Source organism: Microtus oregoni, unplaced genomic scaffold, assembly GCF_018167655.1.
Source record: "Microtus oregoni isolate MIOR12 unplaced genomic scaffold, Mior012 000092F_000, whole genome shotgun sequence".
NCBI lineage: Eukaryota > Metazoa > Chordata > Mammalia > Rodentia > Cricetidae > Microtus > Microtus oregoni.
In genome coordinates this window covers 792,376-815,456 of record NW_024544601.1, presented here as the reverse complement: position 1 = coordinate 815,456, position 23,081 = coordinate 792,376, and the positions used below count along the sequence as shown (strand labels likewise).

At 40.6% G+C, this 23,081-nt stretch overlaps 1 protein-coding gene across 1 annotated transcript; it reads right to left on the bottom strand.

Moving 5' to 3' along the window:
• Positions 1-3,839: 3,839 nt before the first annotated feature.
• LOC121442543 (protein FAM47E-like) lies at positions 3,840-5,084 on the bottom strand. The gene has a single exon (XM_041644124.1). It carries the CDS (start codon positions 5,082-5,084, stop codon positions 3,840-3,842), a length of 1,245 nt encoding a protein of 414 aa, XP_041500058.1.
• Between the last annotated feature and the right edge of the window lie 17,997 nt (positions 5,085-23,081).

The window sequence follows — 23,081 nt, the reverse complement described above, 5'->3', positions numbered from 1 at the left end:
TAAAGCTTGATTTGTGGCTGTGTATTGTTTAAATTTGTTTTTATCCTGGAAAATTTTATTTTCTCCATTTATAGTGAACGAAAGCTTGGCTGGGTATAGTAATCTGGGCTTGCATCCATGGTCTCTCAGTTTCTGAAGTACATCTATCCAGGACCTTCTGGCTTTCATGGTTTCCATAGAGAAGTCAGGTGTAAGTCTGATAGGTTTACCTTTATAAGTAATTTGGCCTTTTTCCTTTGCAGCTCTTAATATTCTTTCCTTATTCTGTATGCTTTGTGTTTTGATAATTATATGGCGAGGGGATGCTCTTTTTTGATCCAGCCTATTCGGTGTTCTGTATGCTTCTTGAACCTTCATAGGTATATCTTTCTTTAGGTTAGGAAAGTTTTCTTCTATAATTTTATTAAATATATTTTCTGGACCATTGAGCTGCACTTCTCCTTCTTCTACTCCTATTATTCTTAGGTTTGGTCTTTTTATTGTGTCCCATATTTCCTGAATATTTTGTGATGAGAGTTTGTTGGTTTTGCTGTTTTCTTTGATCAGTGTGTTTATTTTCTCTATGGTATCTTCAGAATCTGAAATTCTTTCTTCTAACTCTTGTATTCTGTTGGTTATGCTTGTTTCTGTAGACTCTGTTTGTTTACTTAAATTTTCCATGTCCAGCCGGCCCTCTGTTTGTGTTTTCTTCTTTGCCTCCATTTCAGTTTTCAAGTCTTGAACTGTTTCCATTATCTGTTTGATTGTTTTTCCTTGGTTTTCTAGGGTATCAGATTTATTCAATTCTTCAAACTTTCTGTTATATTTCTCATCCATTTCTATAAGGGCGTTTTTTACATGCTGTTTAAGGGCATCAATCACTTTCATGAAGTCAATCTTTTCTACTTCTTCTTGATTAAGGTGTTCATGTCCTCCCGTTGTGAGGTCGCTGGTTTCTGGTGGCTTCATGTTGCTTTTCAGCTTGTTGTGCGAATTCTTGCCTTGGCGTCTACCCATTTCTTCTTCCAAATGCTCCCTTATGTATCTTCTTTACCGGATCAGGTCTCCTTGCCTACCCAATGCTGGCTCTCCCCAATGTTGTCTCTCCCCAACGCTGGGTCTCCTGGCGCCGAGAGATCAGGCCTCCGTGCTGGTGGGCAGGTTGCAAACAAAGCGCCTACCCTGCTTGGTCAAATATGGTGCTTTTTGATGACGCATGGATAACACTGAATTACATTGTAGAATAGGAGACAAATTGGCATTATGATTATGTGTTGGGCAAGGTCAGAGACTTAACTTACCTGTGTGAACACCACTCTTCCAATAAACTACTCCATGTTGACATGTTTCTAATTGCGACTAGACTTACTGAAATTTAACTTCCAAATTAAGTTTGCTCATGTTTGCATTCAAGTATTTCAGTGGCTATGTTAAAAATGGAGTGGTATATGTTAAGATACCATGGGATAAAGGGGAAGGTTAACACCCTGAATGACCCACATCATTATAAAACCTCTGTTATGCCCAAAATTCAGATCCCCAAAATACCACCATAAAACCAATTTCAGTGCAAAAGCAGCAAGTATTTACTGCAAGTTAATTTGGGCCTATCCATCCCTCTAAAGAAGCAGTAGCAGCAGTGGAGCAGGAGAGACTCTGGAATCTAATAGAAGATCTGGATATTAATCCACACAGCTTCAAATTCCTGATTTTTGACAGAGAAGCAAAAAATATCAAATGGAAAAAAGAAAGCATATTTAACAAATGATGTTAGCATAACTGGATACCAACATGTAGAAGAATGAAAATAGATCCATATCTATTATCATGCACAAAACTTAAGTTCAAACAGATCAAAGACCTCAACATAAAGCCAGCCACACTGAACATTATAGAAGAGACAGTGGGAAGTACATTTGAATGCATTGTCACAGGAGACCACTTCCTAAATATAACCCCAGCCGCACAGAAACTGAGAGAAACAATTAATAAATGGGACCTCTTGAAACTGAAAAGCTTCTGTAAAGAACATGATCAACAAGACAAAATGACAGCCCACAGAATGGAAAAATATATTTGTTAACCCCACATCATACAGAGGTTTGATCTCCAAAATATACAAAGAACTGAAGAAATTTGTCATCAAAAGAACAAATAATCTAATAAAAATGGAGTACAGACCTAAACAGAGGAATCTAAAATGGCTGAAAGACACTTAAGGAAATGTTCAATATCCTTAGTCATCAGAGAAATGCAAATCAAAACAACTCTGAGATTCCATCTTATACCTGTAAGAATGGCCAAGATCAAAAACACTGATGACAACTTATGCTGGAGAGGTTGTGGGGAAAAGGGAACACTTCTGCATTGCTGGTGGGAATGCAATCTGGTACAGCCCCTTTGGACATCAGTGTGGTGATTTCTCAGAAAATCAGCAAGCAACCTTCCTCAAGACCCAGGAATACCACTTTGGTATCCAAAGGATTCTCAATTGTGCCACAAGGACATGTGCACACCTATGTTCATAGCAGCATTGTTTGTCATAACCAGAACCTGGAAACAACCTAAATACTCCTCGGCTGAAGAATGGATAAGGAAAATGTGGTACATTTACACAATGGAGTACTACATAGCAGAAAAAATGACATTTTGAATTTTGCAGGAAAATGGATGGATCTAGAAAACATCATATTGAGTGAGGTAACCCAGATACAGAAAGACGAATACCACATGTACTCACTCATTAGTGGTTTTTAAACATAAAGCAAAGAAAATCACTCCACAAATCACAATTCTAGAGAACCTAGACAACAATGAGGACACTAAGAGAAACTTACATAGATCTAATCTACATGGGAAGTAGAAAAAGACAAGATCTCCTGAGTAAATTGGAAACATGGGACCTTGGGAGAGAATTGAAAGGGAGGGGAGAAGCAGAGAGGGGAGCAGAGAAAAATGTAGAGCTCAATAAAAATCAAAAAATTAATAAAAATAAATAAATAAAAAATAATGAATCCAAAATGGACTAAACACTTAAATGTAGTATCTGACATCATAAGAAAAGAACATGGGGAGAAATCACTTGGATATTTGCATGAGTATTAATTTTTTAGATATGACATTAAAAGCTTCGACTATGAAAGCAAAAGAAAGACAAGTGAGAGATGACAACATTTTCTGCAGGAAAAAGAAATAAAATATTAAAAGGTGCTATGAGATTGCAATATTTGCAAATCCCATATGATAAGGATTTAATTGTGAAAATATTAAATCTTACCTTTTCTCACAGAACATGTACAAAGAAAATAAATGAAAATATCCACTGCTTTGTGAATGTTCTGTACAGAAACAAGTTTGAAATTGTTATAAACACTAAAATGAATTGGAAACTAAAATTATTAATAACATTACTATCACAGAAGATGAATTCACATTTATTTGTCTATCAATTTCAAGTTTTGGTTGACAGGAATAATTGCTAGTTATTTCATTATGTTTTAATCCACAGATAGCTGTAAAAGTTTCCTTTTCTTCTGTGCAGTTGTGGTGTTTTGCGATTCTTCTCACATTATTAGTGTCATCACTGGATCTTCTTTAGACTAATTTATGCATTCTTATAAATGATTCATGTAATGATGTAATATCTTCAATGCTACAAAAAATGTGGCAGAAGTACATGTGAATGTTTGTCCCATAGTTGATGAAGTATCTAACATATTCGTGTTATGGCAGATGTTAAGGCAGAAGTTCAATGAAAATTATTTCATGATGCATTATTTAATTGATTGTAAATGAGCACTAAATATAACCAAATAATTCCTAATTAGAAAGTCATCTAGTTATTTTCTTTCTTTTTTTCTTCACTCTTTCTTTTCTTCTTTATGTTCTTCCTCATCGTCATCGTCGTCGTCATCATCTGTATCCATGATCCAATAATAGTCTTTAAACATTTTTGATGTAGGAGTAGACCTTTCATTACCCCATCCCTTCATATACATCAGCTCAAGGCTGCTGAGAGCAGTGTCCTCCTTGCTTATGAAGTATTTCCAGTCAGTTGGATCATAAGCTTCATCAGTATTTTCTGAATTACCAAGGTTTTCAATTTGAAGTTCAAGTTCATTGGAATCTGTTATAGGGTCTTCATTTTCTAGTATTTCAAACTGGTTGTTTCTTAAGTATGGTGATTCATACCTAGTCTCCTTGCTGGTTTTATAAGAATCTTGTGGTGTTTGGAGTTTTATAATAAAGTTGGAGTCTTGTTTATAGAGTCTGGTGTCCTTCACTTTACTCGTTTTCCTGCCATATCTGTGATCAAATGTAGGCAGATCAGTTTTCTTGACAGGTGATTCTTCATAGCTTGGTTGGTTTTCATAGCCCGTGTCAATTTGTTCATTGGGCTCTCGCCAAGGTTCAGCACAGTCACAGATGTCATCCCCTCCTTTGTATATATATTTATAATAAATAGAGCTAAGCATATCTTGTCTCTTGTGTCTGCCTTCACATGACCAAGGAAGCTTGTAGGGGTCCAGATCTAATTTCCCTTGAGACTGTTTGCCAGAGTTGGTGGGCTGCTTGGTTGCTTCCCTGTGATCTTCCCAATACAGCCACTTGTTCTCCTGCATCCGGTTAGGTCTCGGTGTTTCCAGCATTTTGATTAATATGTCTGCAGAAGTTTCTTCTCCTCGAGGCCAGGGACCAAACAGATTCTGATTCTGGCGGAAACCTATGTCGTCCCAGAAGGTTCTACGTGTTTGATGAACTGGCAAAAGTGGTTGATACAGCCCTGAGTCCTCAATCAGCTTTCTCTGGTTCTTGTTGGCGACCGGACTGCGCATTCCGCGAGAAATCGTAGGGAAAAAGGTACCCTCCATGCTGCGTGGGGTCAGCACTTCACTTGGTGTCCCGACTTTCCTGAAATCATCTGGCTGTTCCTTAACATAGAGGCGGTGCTGGCCCTCCACGGAGGTGGGCAACCTCAGCTGATCTTTCTTGTGCTTTAAGAAATATTTGGAAGAGTCTTTCCACACAGACTTGCTGGTCATGTCCTGAGATGTTGACTTTAGTGTCCGCCGGGCCTTGTTCCCTGGCAGTCTGTGGTCTCCCATATTCCTGTCTGTGGTCACGGCATCAGCCTCAGGGATTTGTTTCGTTGAGGCTACTCAGTTGCTAGGAGATCTGAAGTGAATCCCTAGATTCCACTGTGACAAGGAAGGGAGTAGCCCACCAGCAGTCACCTCCATCCTATTCTATATAGTGTGGTCAAAAAATACACATGCTTTATTTATCGCAGTCTTTTTGATGGACTTTCAGATTGTTTCTGTCTTGACCTATATTTCAAAGAATGTTTCTATGGATATGTGTATTCAATATTATGTTATATTTACCTAAAATCATACACAATACACATAAATGTATATGTGTGCATGTGTACATGTGTGAGTGTGTGTGTGTGTGTGTGTGTGTGTGTGTGTGTGTGTGTGTGTATTAAAGGAAGTTGAGCCAATTGGGTTGGCAATGCTCCCCATAAGAATGATAGATTAGCAAAATCCCAGGAGTGGGCACCAGAAACCTACTTTTAAATGGTTGTTCAGATAAATTCAAGTGACCTTCCAAACAATATAGATTATAGACAACCCCTTGTCTCTCAGGGGTTGAGGGTGGGTCCCTCTAGCTGAAGACACCACATACTTAGGACACACAACTAAGATGATTTGACCTGGATGTGACTTGAAAGCCTCTTTCCTGTAGTCTAGCTTTCATGGTTCCAGAAAATACAGTGCAAGGTGCCAAGGGAGGGAGAGTAATTAAATACTCCCAAGCCAGCTGTAACACTCATGAAACATGACAATTTCCAGCATGACAAGATCAGCATAAGGATGCAATGAGTGGCACTCACTTTTCTGTGGCAACCAACAGTTCTCTTGTTTTTGCTCTTGTGTTGTTGGATCTCATATAGGAGTTAACTCTGTGTGACCAGTAGGATGTGGTAGAAGCTATACTCTGGAACTGAAGGCCTGAAACTATATTTTACATTTTGAAGCTTCCACTTGGTCCTTTGGAACACTCACCTTTGGGGGATCTCTTATGACCCATTTGCTGAGCTGTGATATCAAGCAACATAAATTTAATTTAAATGTTCTAGCCGTCAGGCCCAGCTACAGCCTTTGTCAACAACCAAATGCTGTCAGCTTTGTGAGCTTAGTGTCTGTGAGTGCAGAGCTTTTGAAATCTGCAGACTAAGCCAGCTTCTGACTCTGACTGCATAAGAATTTCCAAGTGAGACTCTAACTTGCTAAGGTAGCTCAACCTGCAGAATGGAAAGGGATAAAAAATAAAGCAATGTCTTGAGCCACTACATTTCATGATGATTTGATGTGCAGAAACAGATAAATCTAATTGAAACAGAACTGAAGAGGAACCCAGATTTCCACTTCTTTACTCACACATGGCTCATAGTTTCTCATACGAACTACTTATTCAAAGAAAATATTTTAAGCAAAGCCAACCAAACTTATGTATTCAACTGCATTCCTTGATTATCTTTCCTACTTCTAACTTCTCTAATTCAGTACTTTCTTTTAAAATTAGAATGTCAATAACCATATGTGTCAGTTGCTAATAATGTGTTTACATTCATGTAACCTCATAAAACACTCAAGAGATCTTTTCTGAGGCTAGCTCTGGATGAAGAAACTGATGCAAATGGCTATAGTTTCTCTCCACAAATTGATGACAAGGGTATATTGCTAAAGACAACATCGCCATGAGTGATTGACCACAGAGGTGAGTTTACGATTCAGACCCAGAGTTAACTTGTTTGCTTTCTTTCTTTTTTTTATTGAGAAAAGGAAAAAAAAAAAAACAAGTTTTCACCTTCTCCCAGCCTCCCATTTCCCTTCCCCTCCTCCCACCCTTCTCCTCCTCCTCCCATCCTTCTCCCCCTCCTCCCACTCCTCTCCCCCTCCCTCTCCAGTCCAAAGAGCAGTCAGGATTCCCTGCCTTGTGGTAAGTCCTAGGTCCTCCCCCCCCCCCGTACATATCTAGGAAGGTGAACATCCAAACTGGCTAGGCTCCCACAAAGCCAGCACATTGCATAGGATCAAAACCCCGTGCCATTGTCCTTGGCTTCTCATCAGCCCTCATTGTTCGCCATGTTCAGAGAGTCCAGTTTGAACCCATGCTTTTTCAGTCACAGTCCAGCTGGCCTTGGTGAGCTCCCAGTAGATCAGCTCCACTGTCTCAGTGGGTGGGTGCACCCCTCGTGGTCCCGACTTCTTTGCTCATGTTCTCCCTCCTTCTGCTCCTCACTGGGACCTTGGGAGCTCAGTCCAGTGCTCCAGTGTGGGTCTCTGTCTCTATCTCCATCCATCACCAGATGAAGGTTCTATGATGATATGCAAGATATTCGTCAGTATTGCTGTAGGCTAGGGTCATTTCCGGTTCCCTATCCTCAGCTGCCCAAGGAACTAACTGGGGACCTCGGCTTGGGCTCCTGGGAGCCACTCTAGGTTCAAGTCTCTTGCCAACCCTAAGGTGGCTCCCTTAACTAAGAATTGTGCTTCCGTACTCCCCTATCCTACCTTCCTTTATCCCAATCTTCCTTTTTCCCCAAGTTCCCCCCATTCTCCCCTTCTCCCTTTTCTCTCCCCATCTCCCCTTGCCCCCATTCCAACCCACCCCCAAGATCCCAATTTTCTCCCCGGCCATTTTGTCTACTTCCCATAGCCAAGAGGATAACTATATGTTTTTCCTTTGGTTCAACTTCTTTCTTAGCTTCCTTAGGATCACCAATTGTAGACTCCGTGACCCTTATTTATGGATAGAAACCAATTATGAGTGAGTACATCCCATATTCATCTTTTTGGGTCTGGGTTACCTCATTCAGAATAGTGTTTTCTATTTCCATCCATTTGCATGCAAAATTCAAGAAGTCATTGTTTTTTACCGCAGCATAGTACTCTAATGTGTATATATTCCATACTTTCTTCATTCATTCTTCCATTGAGGGGCATCTAGGTTGTTTCCAGGTTCTGGCTATTACAAATAATACTTCTATGAACATGGTTGAACAAATGCTCTTGTCATATGATAGGGCATCTCTAGGGTATATTCCCAGGAGTGGTATTGCTGGGTCCAGGGGTAGGTTGATCCAGAATTTCCTGAGAAAACGAAACACTGATTTCCAAAGTGGTTGCACAAGATTGAATTCCCACCAGCGATGGATGAGGGTGCCCCTTCCTCCACAGCCTCTCCAGCAAAGGCTATCATTGGAGTTTTTTATTTTAGCCATTCTGACAGGTGTAAGATGATATCTCAAAGTTGTTTTGATTTGCATTTCCCTGATCGCTAAGGAGGTTGAGCATGACCTTAAGTGTCTTTTGGCCATTTGAACTTCCTCTGCTGAGAATTCTCTCTTCAGTTCAGTGCCCCATTTTTCAATTGGGTTAATTAGCATTTTAAAGTCTAGTTTCCTGAGTTCTCTATATAATTTGGAGATCAGACCTTTGTCTGTTGCAGGGTTGGTGAAGATCTTCTCCCATGAGTAAGTTGCCTTTTTGTCTTGGTGACAGTGTCCTTTGCTTTACAGAAGCTTCTCAGTTTTAGTAGCTCCCATTTATTCAATGTTGCCCTTAATGTCTGTGCTGTTGGGGTTACACATAGGAAGTGATCTCCTGTGCCCATCTGTTGTAGGGTACTTCCCACTTTCTCTTCTATTAGGTTCAATGTGTTCTGACTGATAGTGAGGTCTTTAATCCATTTGGACTTGAGTTTTGTGCATGGTGATAGATATGGGTCTATTTTCATTCTTCTACAGGTTGACATCCAGTTATGCCAGCACCATTTCTTGAAGATGCACTCTTTCTTCCATTGTATACTTTTGGCTCCTTTATCAAAACTGAGGTGTTCATAGGTTTGTGGGTTAAAATTCGGGTCTTCCATATGATTCCATTGGTCGACTTCTCTGTTTTTATGCCAGTACCACACTGTTTTCATCACTGTAGCTCTGTAATAGAGTTTGAAGTCAGGGATGGTAATGCCTCCAGACAATCCTTTATTATATAGGATTGTATTGGCTATCCTGGGTTTTTTATTTTTCCATATAAAGTTGATTATTGTCCTCTCAAGATCTGTGAAGAATTTTGATGGGACCTTGATGGGGATTGCATTGGATCTATAAATTGCCTTTGGTTGAATTGCCATTTTTACTATGTTGATCCTCCCAATCCAAGAGCAAGGGAGGTCCTTCCATTTTCTGGTATACTCCTCAATTTCTTTCTTCAATGCCTTAAAGTTCTTGTCAAATAGATCTTTCACTTCCTTGGTTAGAGTTACCCCAAGATATTTTATGCTGTTTGTGGCTATCATGAAGGGTGATGCTTCTCTGATTTCCCTCTATGCTTCCTTATCCTTAGTGTATAGGAAGGCATCTGATTTTTTGGAGTTGATCTTGTATCCTGCCACATTACTAAAGGTGTTTATCAGCTGTAAAAGTTCTTTGGTGGAGTTTTTGGGGTCGCTTATGTACACTATCATATCATCTGCAAATAACGAAAGTTTCACTTCTTCCTTTCCAAATAGAATCCCCTTGATCCCCTTATGTTGTCTTATTGCTATTGCTAGAACTTCAAGCACTATATTGAAGAGGTATGGAGAGAGTGGACAGCCTTGTCGTGTTCCTGAGTTTAGTGGGATGGCTTTAAGTTTCTCTCCATTTCATTTGATGTTAGCTGTCGGCTTGCTGTATATAGCTTTTATTATATTTAGATATGACCCTTGTATCCCTAATATCTCCAATACTTTTATCATAAAGGGATGTTGAATTTTGTCAAATGCTTTTTCAGCATCTAATGAAATGATCATATGATTTTTTCTTTCAGTTTATTTATATGATGGATTACATTGATAGATTTTCATATGTTGAACCAGCCCTGGATCTCTGGGATGAAGCCTACTTGATCATAATGGATAATTTTTCTAATGTGTTCTTGGATTCGGTTTGCCAGTATTTTGTTGAGGATTTTTGCATCGATGTTCATGAGTGAGATTGGTCTATAGTTCTCTTTCTTGGTTGAGTCTTTGGGCGGTTTTAGTATCAGAGTAACTGTAGCTTCATAAAAGGAATTTGGCAATGCTTCTTCTGTTTCTATATTGTGGTATACATTAAGGAGTATAGGTATTAGGTCTTCTTGGAAGTTCTGGTAGAATTCTTCATTGAAACCATCTGGTCCTGGGCTTGTTTTGGTAGGGAGGTTTTTGATAAGCTCTTCTAATTCTTTGCGACTAACAGGTCTATTTAGATTGTTTACCTGGTCCTGGTTTAACTTTGGTATATGGTACTTATCTTAAAAAGTGTCCATTTCCTTTACAGTTTCCAGTTTTGTGGCATATAGGCTTTTGTAGTAAGATCTAATTATTCTCTGAATTTCCTCTGTGTCTGTGGTTATGTCCCCCTTTTCATTTCTGATCTTATTAATTTTCAAATTCTCTCTCTGCCGTTTGATTATTTTGGATAGGGGTTTGTCAATCTTGTTGATTTTCTCCAGGAACCAGCTTTTTGTTTCATTGATTCTTTGTATTGTTTTCTGTGTTTCTATTTTGTTGATTTCAGCCCTCAGTTTTATTATTTCCAGTCTTCTACTGCTCCTAGGTGAGTCTGCTTCTTTTTTTTTTCTAGAGCTTTCAGGTGGGCTGTTAAGTCTCCAATGTGAGCTTTTTCTGTTTTCTTTAAGTGGGCACTTAGTGCTATGAACTTTCCTCTTAGAACTGCTTTCATAGTGTCCCATAAGTTTGAGTATGTAGTTTCTTTATTTTCATTGAATTCCAGGACGACTTTAATTTCTTTCTTTATTTCTTCCTTAATCCAGGTATGGTTCAGTAGTTGACTGTTCAGTTTCCATGAGTTTGTAGGCTTTCTGGGGGTAGCATTGTTGTTGAATTCTAACTTTAATCCATGGTGACCTGATAAGACACAGGTGGTTACAAATATTTTTTTGTAACTGTGGATATTTGCTTTGTTACCGACTATGTGGTCGATTTTTGAGAAAGTTCCATGAGCTGCAGAGAAGAAGGTATATTCTTTCCTATTTGGTTGGAATGTTCTATAGATGTCTGTTAAGTCCATTTGATTCATTACCTCCATTAATTCTCTTATTTCTCTGTTAGGTTTCTGTCTGATTGACCTGTCCATTGGTGAGAGAGGAGTGTTGAAGTCTCCTAGTATTAGTGTGTGCGGTTTGATGGCTGCCTTGAGTTTTAGCAATGTTTCTTTTTTGTATGTAGGTGCTTTTATATTAGTGGCATAGATATTCAGGATTGAGACTTCATCCTGATGAATTGTTCCTGTTATGAGTATAAAATGCCCCTCTCCATCTCTTCTGACTGATTTAAGTTTGAAGTCAACTTTGTTAGAGATTAGTATGGCCACACCTGCTTGTTTCTTAGGTACATTTGCTTGATAAGCCTTTTCCCAGCCCTTTACTCTGAGTAGGTGCCTGTCTTTGTGGTTGAGGTGTGTTTCTTGTAAACAGCAGAATGTTGCATCTTGTTTTTTTTATCCAATCTCTTAGCCTGTGCTTTTTTATACGTGAGTTGAGTCCATTGACATTAAGTGATATTAATGACCAGTGGTTGTTAACTCCAGTCACTTTTTTAGTCATAGAGTTTGTGTGTTTCCCTTCTTTGATTTGTGTTGGTGAAGGGTCTCTAGATGTCTGAGTTATTGTGGTCATTGTTGGACTCCTTGGTTAATGATTTTCCTTCTATTACTTTCTGTAAAGGTGGATTTGTGGCTGTGTATTGTTTAAATTTGTTTTTATCCTGGAAAATTTTATTTTCTCCATTTATAGTGAATGAAAGCTTGGCTGGGTATAGTAATCTGGGCTTGTATCCATGGTCTCTCAGTTTCTGAAGTACATCTATCCAGGACCTTCTGGCTTTCATGGTTTCCATAGAGAAGTCAGGTGTAAGTCTGATAGGTTTACCTTTATAAGTAATTTGGCCTTTTTCCTTTGCAGCTCTTAATATTCTTTCCTTATTCTGTATGCTTTGTGTTTTGATAATTATATGGCGAGGGGATTTTTTTTTTGATCCAGCCTATTCGGTGTTCTGTATGCTTCTTGAACCTTCATAGGTATATCTTTCTTTAGGTTGGGAAAGTTTTCTTCTATAATTTTATTAAATATATATTCAGGACCTTTGAGCTGTGCTTCTTCTCCTTCTTCTACTCCTATTATTCTTAGGTTTGGCCTTTTTATTGTGTCCCATATTTCCTGAATGTTTTGTGATGAGAGTTTGTTGGACTTGCTGTTTTCTTTGATCAGTGTAGTAATAGGGGGCGGCGGCGGGGCTGCATCCCCAACACCCCAGCCGCCTGCCCGGCTAGCTTATGCCCGAAATAACAACACACAAACTGTATTCATTTAATCACTGCTTGGCCCTTCTGCCCTAGCCCTTACTGGCTAATTCTGATATCCTGATCAACCCATCTCTAATAATCGGTGAGCACCGGTCTTACCGGGAAGATTCTAGCCTAGTCCATCCTGGGTCGAGCTTCATGGCGTGTGTCTGCCTGGGAGCTGGGAGTATGGCGTCTCCCTGAGGCGTCTGCTCCCGAGAGCAGAGCGGTGGAGTCTCTGACCTCACTTCCTCTTCCTCCCAGCATTTTGTTCTGTTTACTCCACCCACAGGGCCAAGCAGTTTCTTTATTGGCCAATGACCTTCCTCCATCAGATCAGTGTGTTTATTTTCTCTATGGTATCTTCAGAATCTGAGATTCTTTCTTCTAACTCTTGTATTCTGTTGGTTATGCTTGTTTCTGTAGACTCTGTTTGTTTACTTAAATTTTCCATGTCCAGCCGGCCCTCTGTTTGTGTTTTCTTCTTTGCCTCCATTTCAGTTTTCAAGTCTTGAACTGTTTCCATTATCTGTTTGATTGTTTTTCCTTGGTTTTCTAGGGTATTATTCATTAATTTATTCAATTCTTCAAACTTTCTGTTTTATTTCTCATCCATTTCTATAAGAGCGTTTTTTACATGCTGTTTAAGGGCGTCAATCACTTTCATAAATCAATCTTTTCTACTTCTTCTTGATTAAGGTGTTCATGTCCTCCTGTTGTGAGGTCGCTGGTTTCTGGTGGCTTCATGTTGCTTTTCAGCTTGTTGGGCGAATTCTTGCCTTGGCATCTGCCCATCTCTTCTTCCAAATGCTCCCTTATGGATCTTCTTTTACTGGATCAGGTCTCCTTGCTTACCCAACGCTGGCTCTCCCCAATGTTGGCTCTCCCCAATGCTGGCTCTCCTGGTGCCCCAACGCTGGCTCTACCCAATGCTGGCTCTCCTAGCGCCAAGAGATCAGGCCTCCGTGCTGATGGGGCAGCTTGCAAACAAAGCGCCTACCCTGCTTGGTGCAGGCAGGCCATAGAAGCAAAGGAACTCCCACCCGCTTGGGTGCCCCTAGGATTCGGACCCAGTGCCCAGACAGGCTGGGCTGGGTGATGTTATGTGCCGAAAGAGGGCGGTGGGGCCGAAGTGGGAAGGGTTCTGGATGGAAGCTGGGTGGGCTAGGAAGAAAGAGGCGGTATGCAGGGAGGAGAGGCCCTGCAGAGAGCCCAAGAAGGATAGGGGGCCAAGGAACCTCTGAGCTCCCTGTCCCAGGCTGGCACCGGGCGGGGCCAGAAACTCACCCCAATGCTGGGTCTCCTGGCGCCGAGAGATCAGGCCTCCGTGCTGATGGGGCAGGTTGCAAACAAAGCGCCTACCCTGCTTGGTGCAGGCAGGCCATAGAAGCAAAGGCTCTTTCATTAAATCAGTAGTAACACCAACAACTCTTAAACAAGTGGGCCTTTCTGTGTCTACATGGTCCAATCATTTAGACATGTATGTCACCATGCATTCCCATGGCCCCAAAGTTTGGGATAAAACCCCATTTGTCTTTTGTTTGGTCCAGATTAGGAGTTTAGTACCCCACTTTGTGTTGGTGTATAGAGGCTTTGCTGTTCACAAACTCTGGTGTCCAGAGGCAGCAATATCCAGGGGCACCTAGGAACGCTTGACCCAGTCTCTTAGTCTTTGGAGTCGGGATCTGAAGGATGGCAGCAATCCTACTCTGAGACAGGCTCCTTCTGCTTCCCTGAAGCTGGTAGCCAAGATAGGCAGCCTTCCACAAAGCTGAGCTTTCTTAACTGATATTTTGTATCTCAATGTAACAGCATAAATGAATGCAGACAGATTGTAAAAATATATACAGCTTTAATGGGGAAATAGACTTACAGAACCACTGTTCCCACGGAGACCAGGAAAGCAGAAGGTAAAGTAAACATTCGCCTGAGGCGAACACGCCCCTAAGGGGCTGGGCTTATTGCTACATCTCAATGTCTGTGTCTCTCACACCCATCCCTCAGTGACCCTTTTATAATCTATTTTTTTCAGGAAACCTCTGAATGAAGGGCAAGAAGTCTGAAGTTAATGTCTTTAAATTTTGGTGCAATCTGGTCCAAGCATATTGCCTACCAAAACCTCCTACTGGGTCTGTCCATTTAAAGTTTGGGTTGATGTGAGAGCTAAATTTTAAGTCTTAATTACTATGCCTAAGAGAGCCGTGAAACAAAAATGCCTGTGATCTGCAAGCCACTTGCCCAAGGACAGATAATTCCTGAAATGCTGGCGGCCATTGTTGTAATGGTTCAGATAAAACAGTACAGTTTTCCAAGGAGCAGCAGCAGACCACGAGGGGTAGCCAGTCCCAGCACCAGAGGTCTCTGTGGGTCCTACGAGGGTGGGAGGCTGGGAAAAACTGCCTTTCACTAAACTGAAAATCTCCAGATGTGGGCAGAATCACTGGAATTGACAGCCTAGCTGCTCAGGTAAAGGTAGGTTTGTCTTCCTACAGATTTCTTAGCCCATGGATCTTCTAAAACCTGGCAGGCCCTGCGCTAAACAGCAGAAGGCAAATATGGCCTTCAGCTACCATGGAGGACCCTGAGGAGGGACTCTAGATAGCTAATCAAGTAAGTTCTCTATCAATTATTAATCAGTAACTCAAGTAAAATTTTATCCTCCTCAAAGATCTCTGATGCAGTTTGACAGCTGAGAGGTTTTGTCAATTTAAAAGGACAATCTCACAAACAAATTTCAGTAAATTACAAATACAAGTTATTAAGATGTATACCTACCTGTAAGTTATAAAGGTGTGAGGACAAGTATAAGCTATCAAATTTCTCTCACGCTGCCTTCCTTAGACTTAAAAATACTTTTCATTGTGCAAAAATATCTGTCACAGCCAATCTGACATAAATATGCTACTGTTTATACAAAGTATATGTCTAATGCTTATTTTTTCACAAATCCAAAGAATTCTTGTGAGTTCCAGGGATCTGAACTGAAGAATCCCCCTTAAACAGGTCAGAAACACCCTTCTCAATTCCCTGGTCCTGAAATTTTATTTCTCTTCCTAAACTTAACTTTGTCTTCTGTTCTGACAACACCTTGCTAGGTGCAAGAGACACCAGACAATTCCAGACCACAAATCCTGGACAGGAGTAAAGAGACCAGCTACCCCAGGATGTGACCTTTCTCAGGTCTCCCCAAGATGACACCTACAAATAAGCAGGAAGCAGTCCTGAGAATCCATCATCCCAATTCCTTCGACCTGTTGTACCTAACTTCCCACTTTTTTATTATAACAAAGAGATGGGAATGTTATGATGTGCTGGCCTGGTCTGTCACCTGGGTGCCCTGTCCCTTTAAGAGACAAACTCTGCTCTCTCCCAACCCCTCCCCTTCCACAGAGGGAAGCAGAAATTTTGTCTCCTTCAACCTGCACTCTCTCTCTCTCCATCTTTCTTCCAAAGAGGTAACTTCTGTCTCTCTCTCTCTCTCTCTCTCTCTCTCTCTCTCTCTCTCTCTCTCTCTCTCTCCTCCTTCCACTTCTCCCTCTCCCCCTTCCCCTTCCCTTCCATAACCCACTGAATAAACTCTATACTCAAACTCTCTCTGCATGGTGTATCTGTTTGTCTCTCACCCACCATGGTCTCCCACCCACCAAGGTGGCCCACCGAGGCCTCGGGTCACCCACTGCTACCACTTTTGGGACCAGCTGCCCCTCATTGGACCACTGTCTTTTGTGAGACCACCCTTATATCTTTAAAAAAAAGAATAACAATTGTTAGTAGGAGATAGCAAGCCACTTGTTTTCACTCCCCTAAGTAAATTTGTTTGTCCCAACTGCACCAGATGTGCTTGATCAGATGTGGGTGGGAGGTATGTGGGCAGGAAATATGTCAGAATGTACCCTTGACCCTGATTGGATATAGGCGGGAGGCATGGAGGCAGGAAGCACATCAGGATGTATGCTTGCCCTGATTGGACTTCATGGGAAATGCAGTGAATTATGGATTTTGTCTTTTTAAGCTCCTGCAAAATGTGATTTGGGGCCATTTTCTGGGAAAACAGAGATGGATTTGGCCAGAGAGTCCATCAACCTGGCCAGTATTAATTAAAGCTTGCTTCAGATTTGGCTTTAAACTGTGGTAGTGGTCTTATTCTTGACAGGTAGGAACAACATTGACTCACCTCTGCCCGTGGAAGGCTGAAGAAAGCATCTTTCTGGTTCAAGACAGTGTACACCTGTTTCTCTGGGAGAGTCAGACTCATGAGAATGAGAGGCCCCAGGTGTCTTCGGAGGCAGGAGAGCTGTAGTCCAGGGTGACTGGCAGGGCGCCAGGATTCCAGTCTCTTCAAGCCAGACAATATGACTGCAATTTCCCTTTTGCTTCCAGGGTCACTGGGTATTTAATCTGGACAGGGTAGCTGAACTAATGTTGGACCAGTCCTGGGGGGTTGGTTTCTGCCCATACCCCCAGGAATCTTTGTTTTCAGTCTGAGAGATAATCTAACTGCATCTTTTGATTGGAGGCAGAACTTCCAGCTAGGAGATATTCCTCTGACAAAGGATAGGACACCAGAATTTTGCTGGATGCCTGTAGGTCTAACTGTGTCTTATCATCAGAAGGTGACGAAGGCTTTCAGTTTAGGCAAAAGTTCTCGTCTACTCTCTGCTGTTAAACACCCTTTGAATTATCTCTAGAAACTGGGACCTGCTTATAAGTTTTTAACTTTTATAACTTTTTTTAATATCTGGGGCTGACTGGGTTATGAGGAAAATCTTTTTAGCAGCTGTCTTTAGTCTTTTAAAAAGGACCTAGTGAATATTGTTTAAGGTATTAAAATCTATTTTCCCTCTTTCTAGTTGTCCTCTAGTATTAGGACATTCAGAAATGTTCATGGTGGGTTTCACATATAATCTCTGCCATAGGGGACAGGCATACTCCAAACATTTGATAGGGTGGACATCCTCAATACTTACTTTTCTGTGAAGTAAATAAATCCTAAAATATTAGCTCAGCCAAGATCTACCTTTTGGGTAGCATTTTTATTTTCTGCAGCCAGGAAAAGTATTTACATTAAAAGCAATAATTCTTTCTTTTATTTTATCATGCGATATTCACAGAAAATGTCCTGAGTACTGGGGGTGAAATGTTGTTTTATACTGGGCTTCACAGATTGTGTATCCCTTTAACTTTACCTGGGCAAGGATTTGAGTTTGAAAAAGTGTTGTTGGTGACAACACCAAAGACCAAATGTCCTTGGTAATGGGACATAAGCACTGAAGTTTGCACAATGTCTCCCAGGCAATGTGCCTATGTCTTAAAAGTAGTGGTCCCTTCATCAGATAAACCTGTCTAAAGGTTCTGCAAAAAAGGACTTCCTGACACTGATCAAGTGTCCTTTCAATGTTTATTTCTTTATATTCTAGAACAGTCTTGAACTTTCTCATTCTTCTCACACCCACTGTCCTGTCTCAGGCATACCAGGCTAAAGGAGTGACCCCACTCACTGAGAAGTGAGGGGATTGCAGCCACAAGGGATATGTTTTGGCATACTAAGCCAGAGCCTAGGAAAGCTAAATAAGCATTCTGTCTCATAACAAAGCAAAGATTTCATGATCATGGCTTTAGCTTGAATTTTTATTGTTCCAAATCTTTAATTAGTTTTATTTTAATTAACACACAAAGTAATGTGTTTCATTGTGACATTTTTATAATACTGTGCTTCTGTTCAAATTCATCTCCTATTCCCCTATCCAGTTATGATTTATTCTTCCTGTTGACCCCTTCCTCCACCCAATTGACAAATGGGATTACATGAAATTAAAAACATGCATAGCAAAGTGAATTATCAGCAGAAAACAGGCTACAGAATGTTAATGAACATTTTATTAGGAAAACATTTAGTTTTTCCTGCACAGATTGGAAAAAACTTTTTAATTTCTTCCAAAGTATAGTCTCATTCATATCAATGCATTTCTTTATTATATGCAAATGATAACACAGCACCTATTTGTAGGTTCAGACAGTTCAGAAAATAAAGTTCATTCATATGCAATCGAAGATTAGTACTTTTACCCTTACCTATGTAAGAGCCCTTCACAAATAGTTAGGCCCTCCTAACCATGAGCGTATCCTAGTGAGAAAACAGGCAAAAGAAAGATGGTAATTTGTGTGAAGACATGCAGCTGAATACTGCCAAACAAGTACATATACTTCATGGCTTTTTCCTCCTGTGGACTTGGGCCACTTTTCTTACCCAGTTTTCTTACCTGTAATGAGGGCAAAGTTGCACAACTGTTTTGTTTATCATGTTTTCAATAGGGGTTATAGTTAATCTCATGATCTTACTAGTTATATGTTGCTTCATCTGTGTAGTATGGCATCATCAAATACCTGCCCTATGCCCTAGATCCACATGGCCAACTGAGTTCTAGAGCAGCTTTTGGATGGGCCCTAATGATCTTGCCCTAAGGGTCCCTTTCTCTCTGTTTGACACCCTAAAACCACCCCACAGCAGTAAGCAGGCAAAGAAAACATCACTGTTAAACCTATTGGCATTCCATGTTTTCTGATACTGGGTAATGGGGGAGGGTTAAGTGATCTTAGGCTGATCCATTAAGAAAGCAGGGATGATTCCTTTAAGAGTAGACACTGAGGGTGGGGGCTGGAGAAGTGACTCAGTGGTTAAGAGCATTTGCTGCTCCTCCAGAGATCCTGAGTTCAATGCCCAGCAACCACATGGTGGCTCACAGCCATCTATAATAAGACCTAATGCGCTCCTCTAGCATAAATTCATACATGCAGATAAAGCACTCATACATAAATAAATAAATCATTTTTTAAAAAAGAACAGACACTAGGATTGTGCCATTCTCCTCTAGGACATTTCAACCTTTACAAATTTTTAACAGGCAGAAAAGGGATGAATCTGGATGAATAGAGTCTGAAAAGAGGAAAGCCCTGGAAGTCTAGTAAGTTAGGGGACTCCTAGCTCCCTTCCTTTCAAAGGTGGCTCTTATTATATTCTAATAAAGTTTGTCATTTTTTATCATTAAAATAATTATTAAAAATTCCTCCCTGCCTCACTTTTCCCTCCGCTCCCCCTAATCCCCATGCCCACCTCCCCTCCCCCTCCCTCTCCAGTCCAAAGAGCAGTCAAGGTTCCCTGCCCTGTGCGCAGTTCAAAGTCCTCCCCGCTCCATCCAGGTCTAGGAAGGTGAGCATCCAAATAGGCTAGGCTCCCACAAAGCCAGTACATGAAGTAGGATCAAAACTCAGTGCCATTGTCCTTGGCTTCTCAGCAGCCCTCATTGTTCACCATGTTCAGATAGTCCGGTTTTATCCCATGCATTTTCAGTCCCAGTCCAGCTGGCCTTGGTGAGCTCCCAATAGATCAGCCCCACTGTCTCAGTGGGTGGGTGCCCCCTCGCGGTCTTGACTTCCTTGCTCATGTTCTCCCTCCTTCTGCTCCTCATTGGGACCTTGGGAGCTCAGTCCATTGTTCCAATGTGGGTCTCTGTCTATATCTCCACCCATTGCCAGATGAAGGTTCTATGGTGATATGCAAGATATTCATTAGTATGGCTATAGGATCGGGCCATTTCAGGCTCTCTCCTCAGCTGCCCAAGGACCTAGCTGGCCACATCCTCTGGACCCCTGGGAACCCCTATAGAGTCAAGGCTCTTGCCAACCCTAAAATGGCTCCCTTAATTAAGATATATACTTCCCTGCTCCCATATCAATCCTTCCATTATCCCAACCATCCCATTCCCCCAAGCTCTCCCTATCCTCCCCTTCTCACTTTTCTCTCCCCATCTTCCCTTTCCCCCACCCCAACCCACCCCCCAGTTCCCAATTTTTGCCCAGCAATCTTTTTTTTGTTTTTTTGTTTGTTTTGTTTTGTTTTTCAAGACAGGGTTTCTCTGTAGCTTTGGAGCCTGTCCTGGCACTAGCTCTTGTAGACCAGGCTGGTCTCGAACTCCCAGAGATCCACCTGCCTCTGCCTCCTGATTGCTGGGATTAAAGGGGTGCGCAACCACCACCCGGCTTTCCCAGCAATCTTGTCTACTTCCGATATCCAGGAGGATAACTATATGTTTTTCTTTGAGTTCACCTTCTTATTTAGATTCTCTAGGATTGTGAATTATAGGCTCAATGTCTTTTATTTATGGATAAAAACCAATTATGAGTGAGTACATACCATATTCATCTTTTTGGGTCTGGGTTACCTCACTCAGGATAGTGTTTTCTATTTCCATCCATTTGCATGCAAAATTCAAGAAGTCATTCTTTTTTACCACTGAGTAGTACTATAATATGTATATATTACACACCTTCTTCATCCCTTCTTCCATGGAAGGGCATCTAGGTTGTTTCCAGGTTCTGGCTATTACAAATAATGCTGCTATGAACATAGTTGAACAAATACTTTTGTAGTATGATACGGCATTGCTTGGGTATATTCCCAAGAGTGGTATTGCTGGGTCTTGGGGTAGGTTGATCCCAAATTTCCTAAGAAACCGCCACACTGCTTTCAATAGTGGTTGCACAAGTTTGCATTCCCACCAACAATGGATGAGTGTACCCCTTACTCCACATCTTCTCCAACAAAGGCTATCATTGGTGTTTTTTATTTTAGCCATTCTGACAGGTGTAAGATGGTATTTCAAAGTTGTTTTGATTTGCATTTTCCTGATTGCTAAGGAGGTTGAGCATGCCCTTAAGTGTCTTTTGGCCATTTGAACTTCTTCTGGTGAGAATTTTCTATTCAGTTCAGTGCCCCATTTTTTAATTGGGTTAATTAGCATTTTAAAGTCTAGTTTCTTGAGTTCTTTATATATTTTGGAGATCAGACCTTTGTCTGTTGCAGGGTTGGTGAAGATCTTCTCCCAGTCAGTGGGTTACCTTTTTGTCTTAGTGACTGTGTCCTTTGCTTTACAGAAGCTTCTCAGTTTCAGGAGGTCCAATTTATTCAATGTTGCCCTTAATGTCTGTGCTGCTGGGGTTATATGTAGGAAGTGGTTTCCTGTGCCCATATGTTGTAGAGTACTTCTCACTTTCTCTTCTATCAGGTTCAGTGTGTTCAGACTGATATTGAGGTCTTTGATCCAGTTGGACTTGAGTTTTGTCCATGGTGATAGATATGGTTCTATTTTCATTCTTCTACAAGTTGACAACCAGTTCTGCCAGCACAATTTGTTGAAGATGCACTCTTTCTTCCACTGTATACTTTTAGCTCCTTTATCAAAAATCAGGTGTTTATAGGTTTGTGGGTTAAAATCAGGGTCTTCTACTCAATTCGATTAATTGACTTCTCTGTTTTTATGCCAATACCAAGCTGTTTTCAATACTGAATCTCTGCAATAGAGTTTGAAGTCAGGGATGGTAATGCCTCCAGACAATCCTTTATTGTATAAGATTGTTTTAGCTATCCTGGGTTTTTTGTTTTTCCATATAAAGTTGATTATTGTCTTCTCCAGATCTGTGAAGAATTTTGATGGGATTTTGATGGGGATTGCATTGAATCTATAGATTGCTTTTGGTAGAATTGCCATTTTTACTATGTTGATCCTCCCAATCCAGGAACAAGGAAGATCTTTCCATTTTCTGGTGTCCTCTTCAATTTCTTTCTTCAAAGACTTAAAGTTCTTGTCAAATAGATCTTTCACTTCCTTGGTCAGAGTTACCCCAAGATATTTTATGCTTTTTGTGGCTATCGTGAAAGGTGATGCTTCTCTGAATTTCCTCTCTGCATCCTTATCCTTGGTGTATAGGAGGGCAACTGATTTTTTGGAGTTGATCTTGTATCCTGCCACATCACTAAAGGTGTTTATCAGTTGTAAAAGTTCTTTGGTGGAGTTTTTGGGGTCGCTTATGTACACTATCATATCATCTGCAAATAACGAATGTTTCACTTCTTCCTTTCCAATTTGAATCCTCTTGATCCCCTTATGTTGTCTTATTGCTATTGCTAGAACTTCAAGCACTATATTGAAGAGGTATGGAGAGAGTGGACAGCCTTGTCGTGTTCCTGATTTTAGTGGGATGGCTTTTAGTTTCTCTCCATTTAATTTAATGATAGCTGTCGGCTTGCTGTAAATAGCTTTTATTATATTTAGGTATGACCCTTGTATCCCTAATCTCTCCAAGACATTTATCACAAAGGGATGTTGAATTTTGTCAAATGCTTTTTCAGCATCCAATGAAATGATCATATGTTTTTTCTTTCAGTTTATTTTTATGATGGATTACACTGATAGATTTGCGTATGTTGAGCCATCTGAAATTATAAGCAAGCCCCAGTTAAAAGATTTCTTTTAAAGAGTTGTCATGGTCATGATGTCTTTCACAGCAATAGACCTCTGACTAAAGCAATCTTCATGTGATTTTTTAAAAAAAAATATAAGAACAGAAACTGTCAATTTTGCATAATATTGTGTTTTAGTCAAGAAGAAAAGTCATGTTTCATCATTTCTAGGTAGGGTTGGAGGATTAACAATAATTACAAAAATTCTTATGAAAGCAAACACAAATTCTTCACAATTATTAACTGTTTATTGTAGTCACTTTAAGAATTATAATATAGTATGTTGATGGACTATGAAAATAGTGTTCAAATGGATATAAGAAATTACATTTTCTTTGGTGAGTGTATATCTATGAAGCCCTCTGCTTTAAGACAGTCATTCCCTAATGTTTCTGGTATATGCTTTAAATA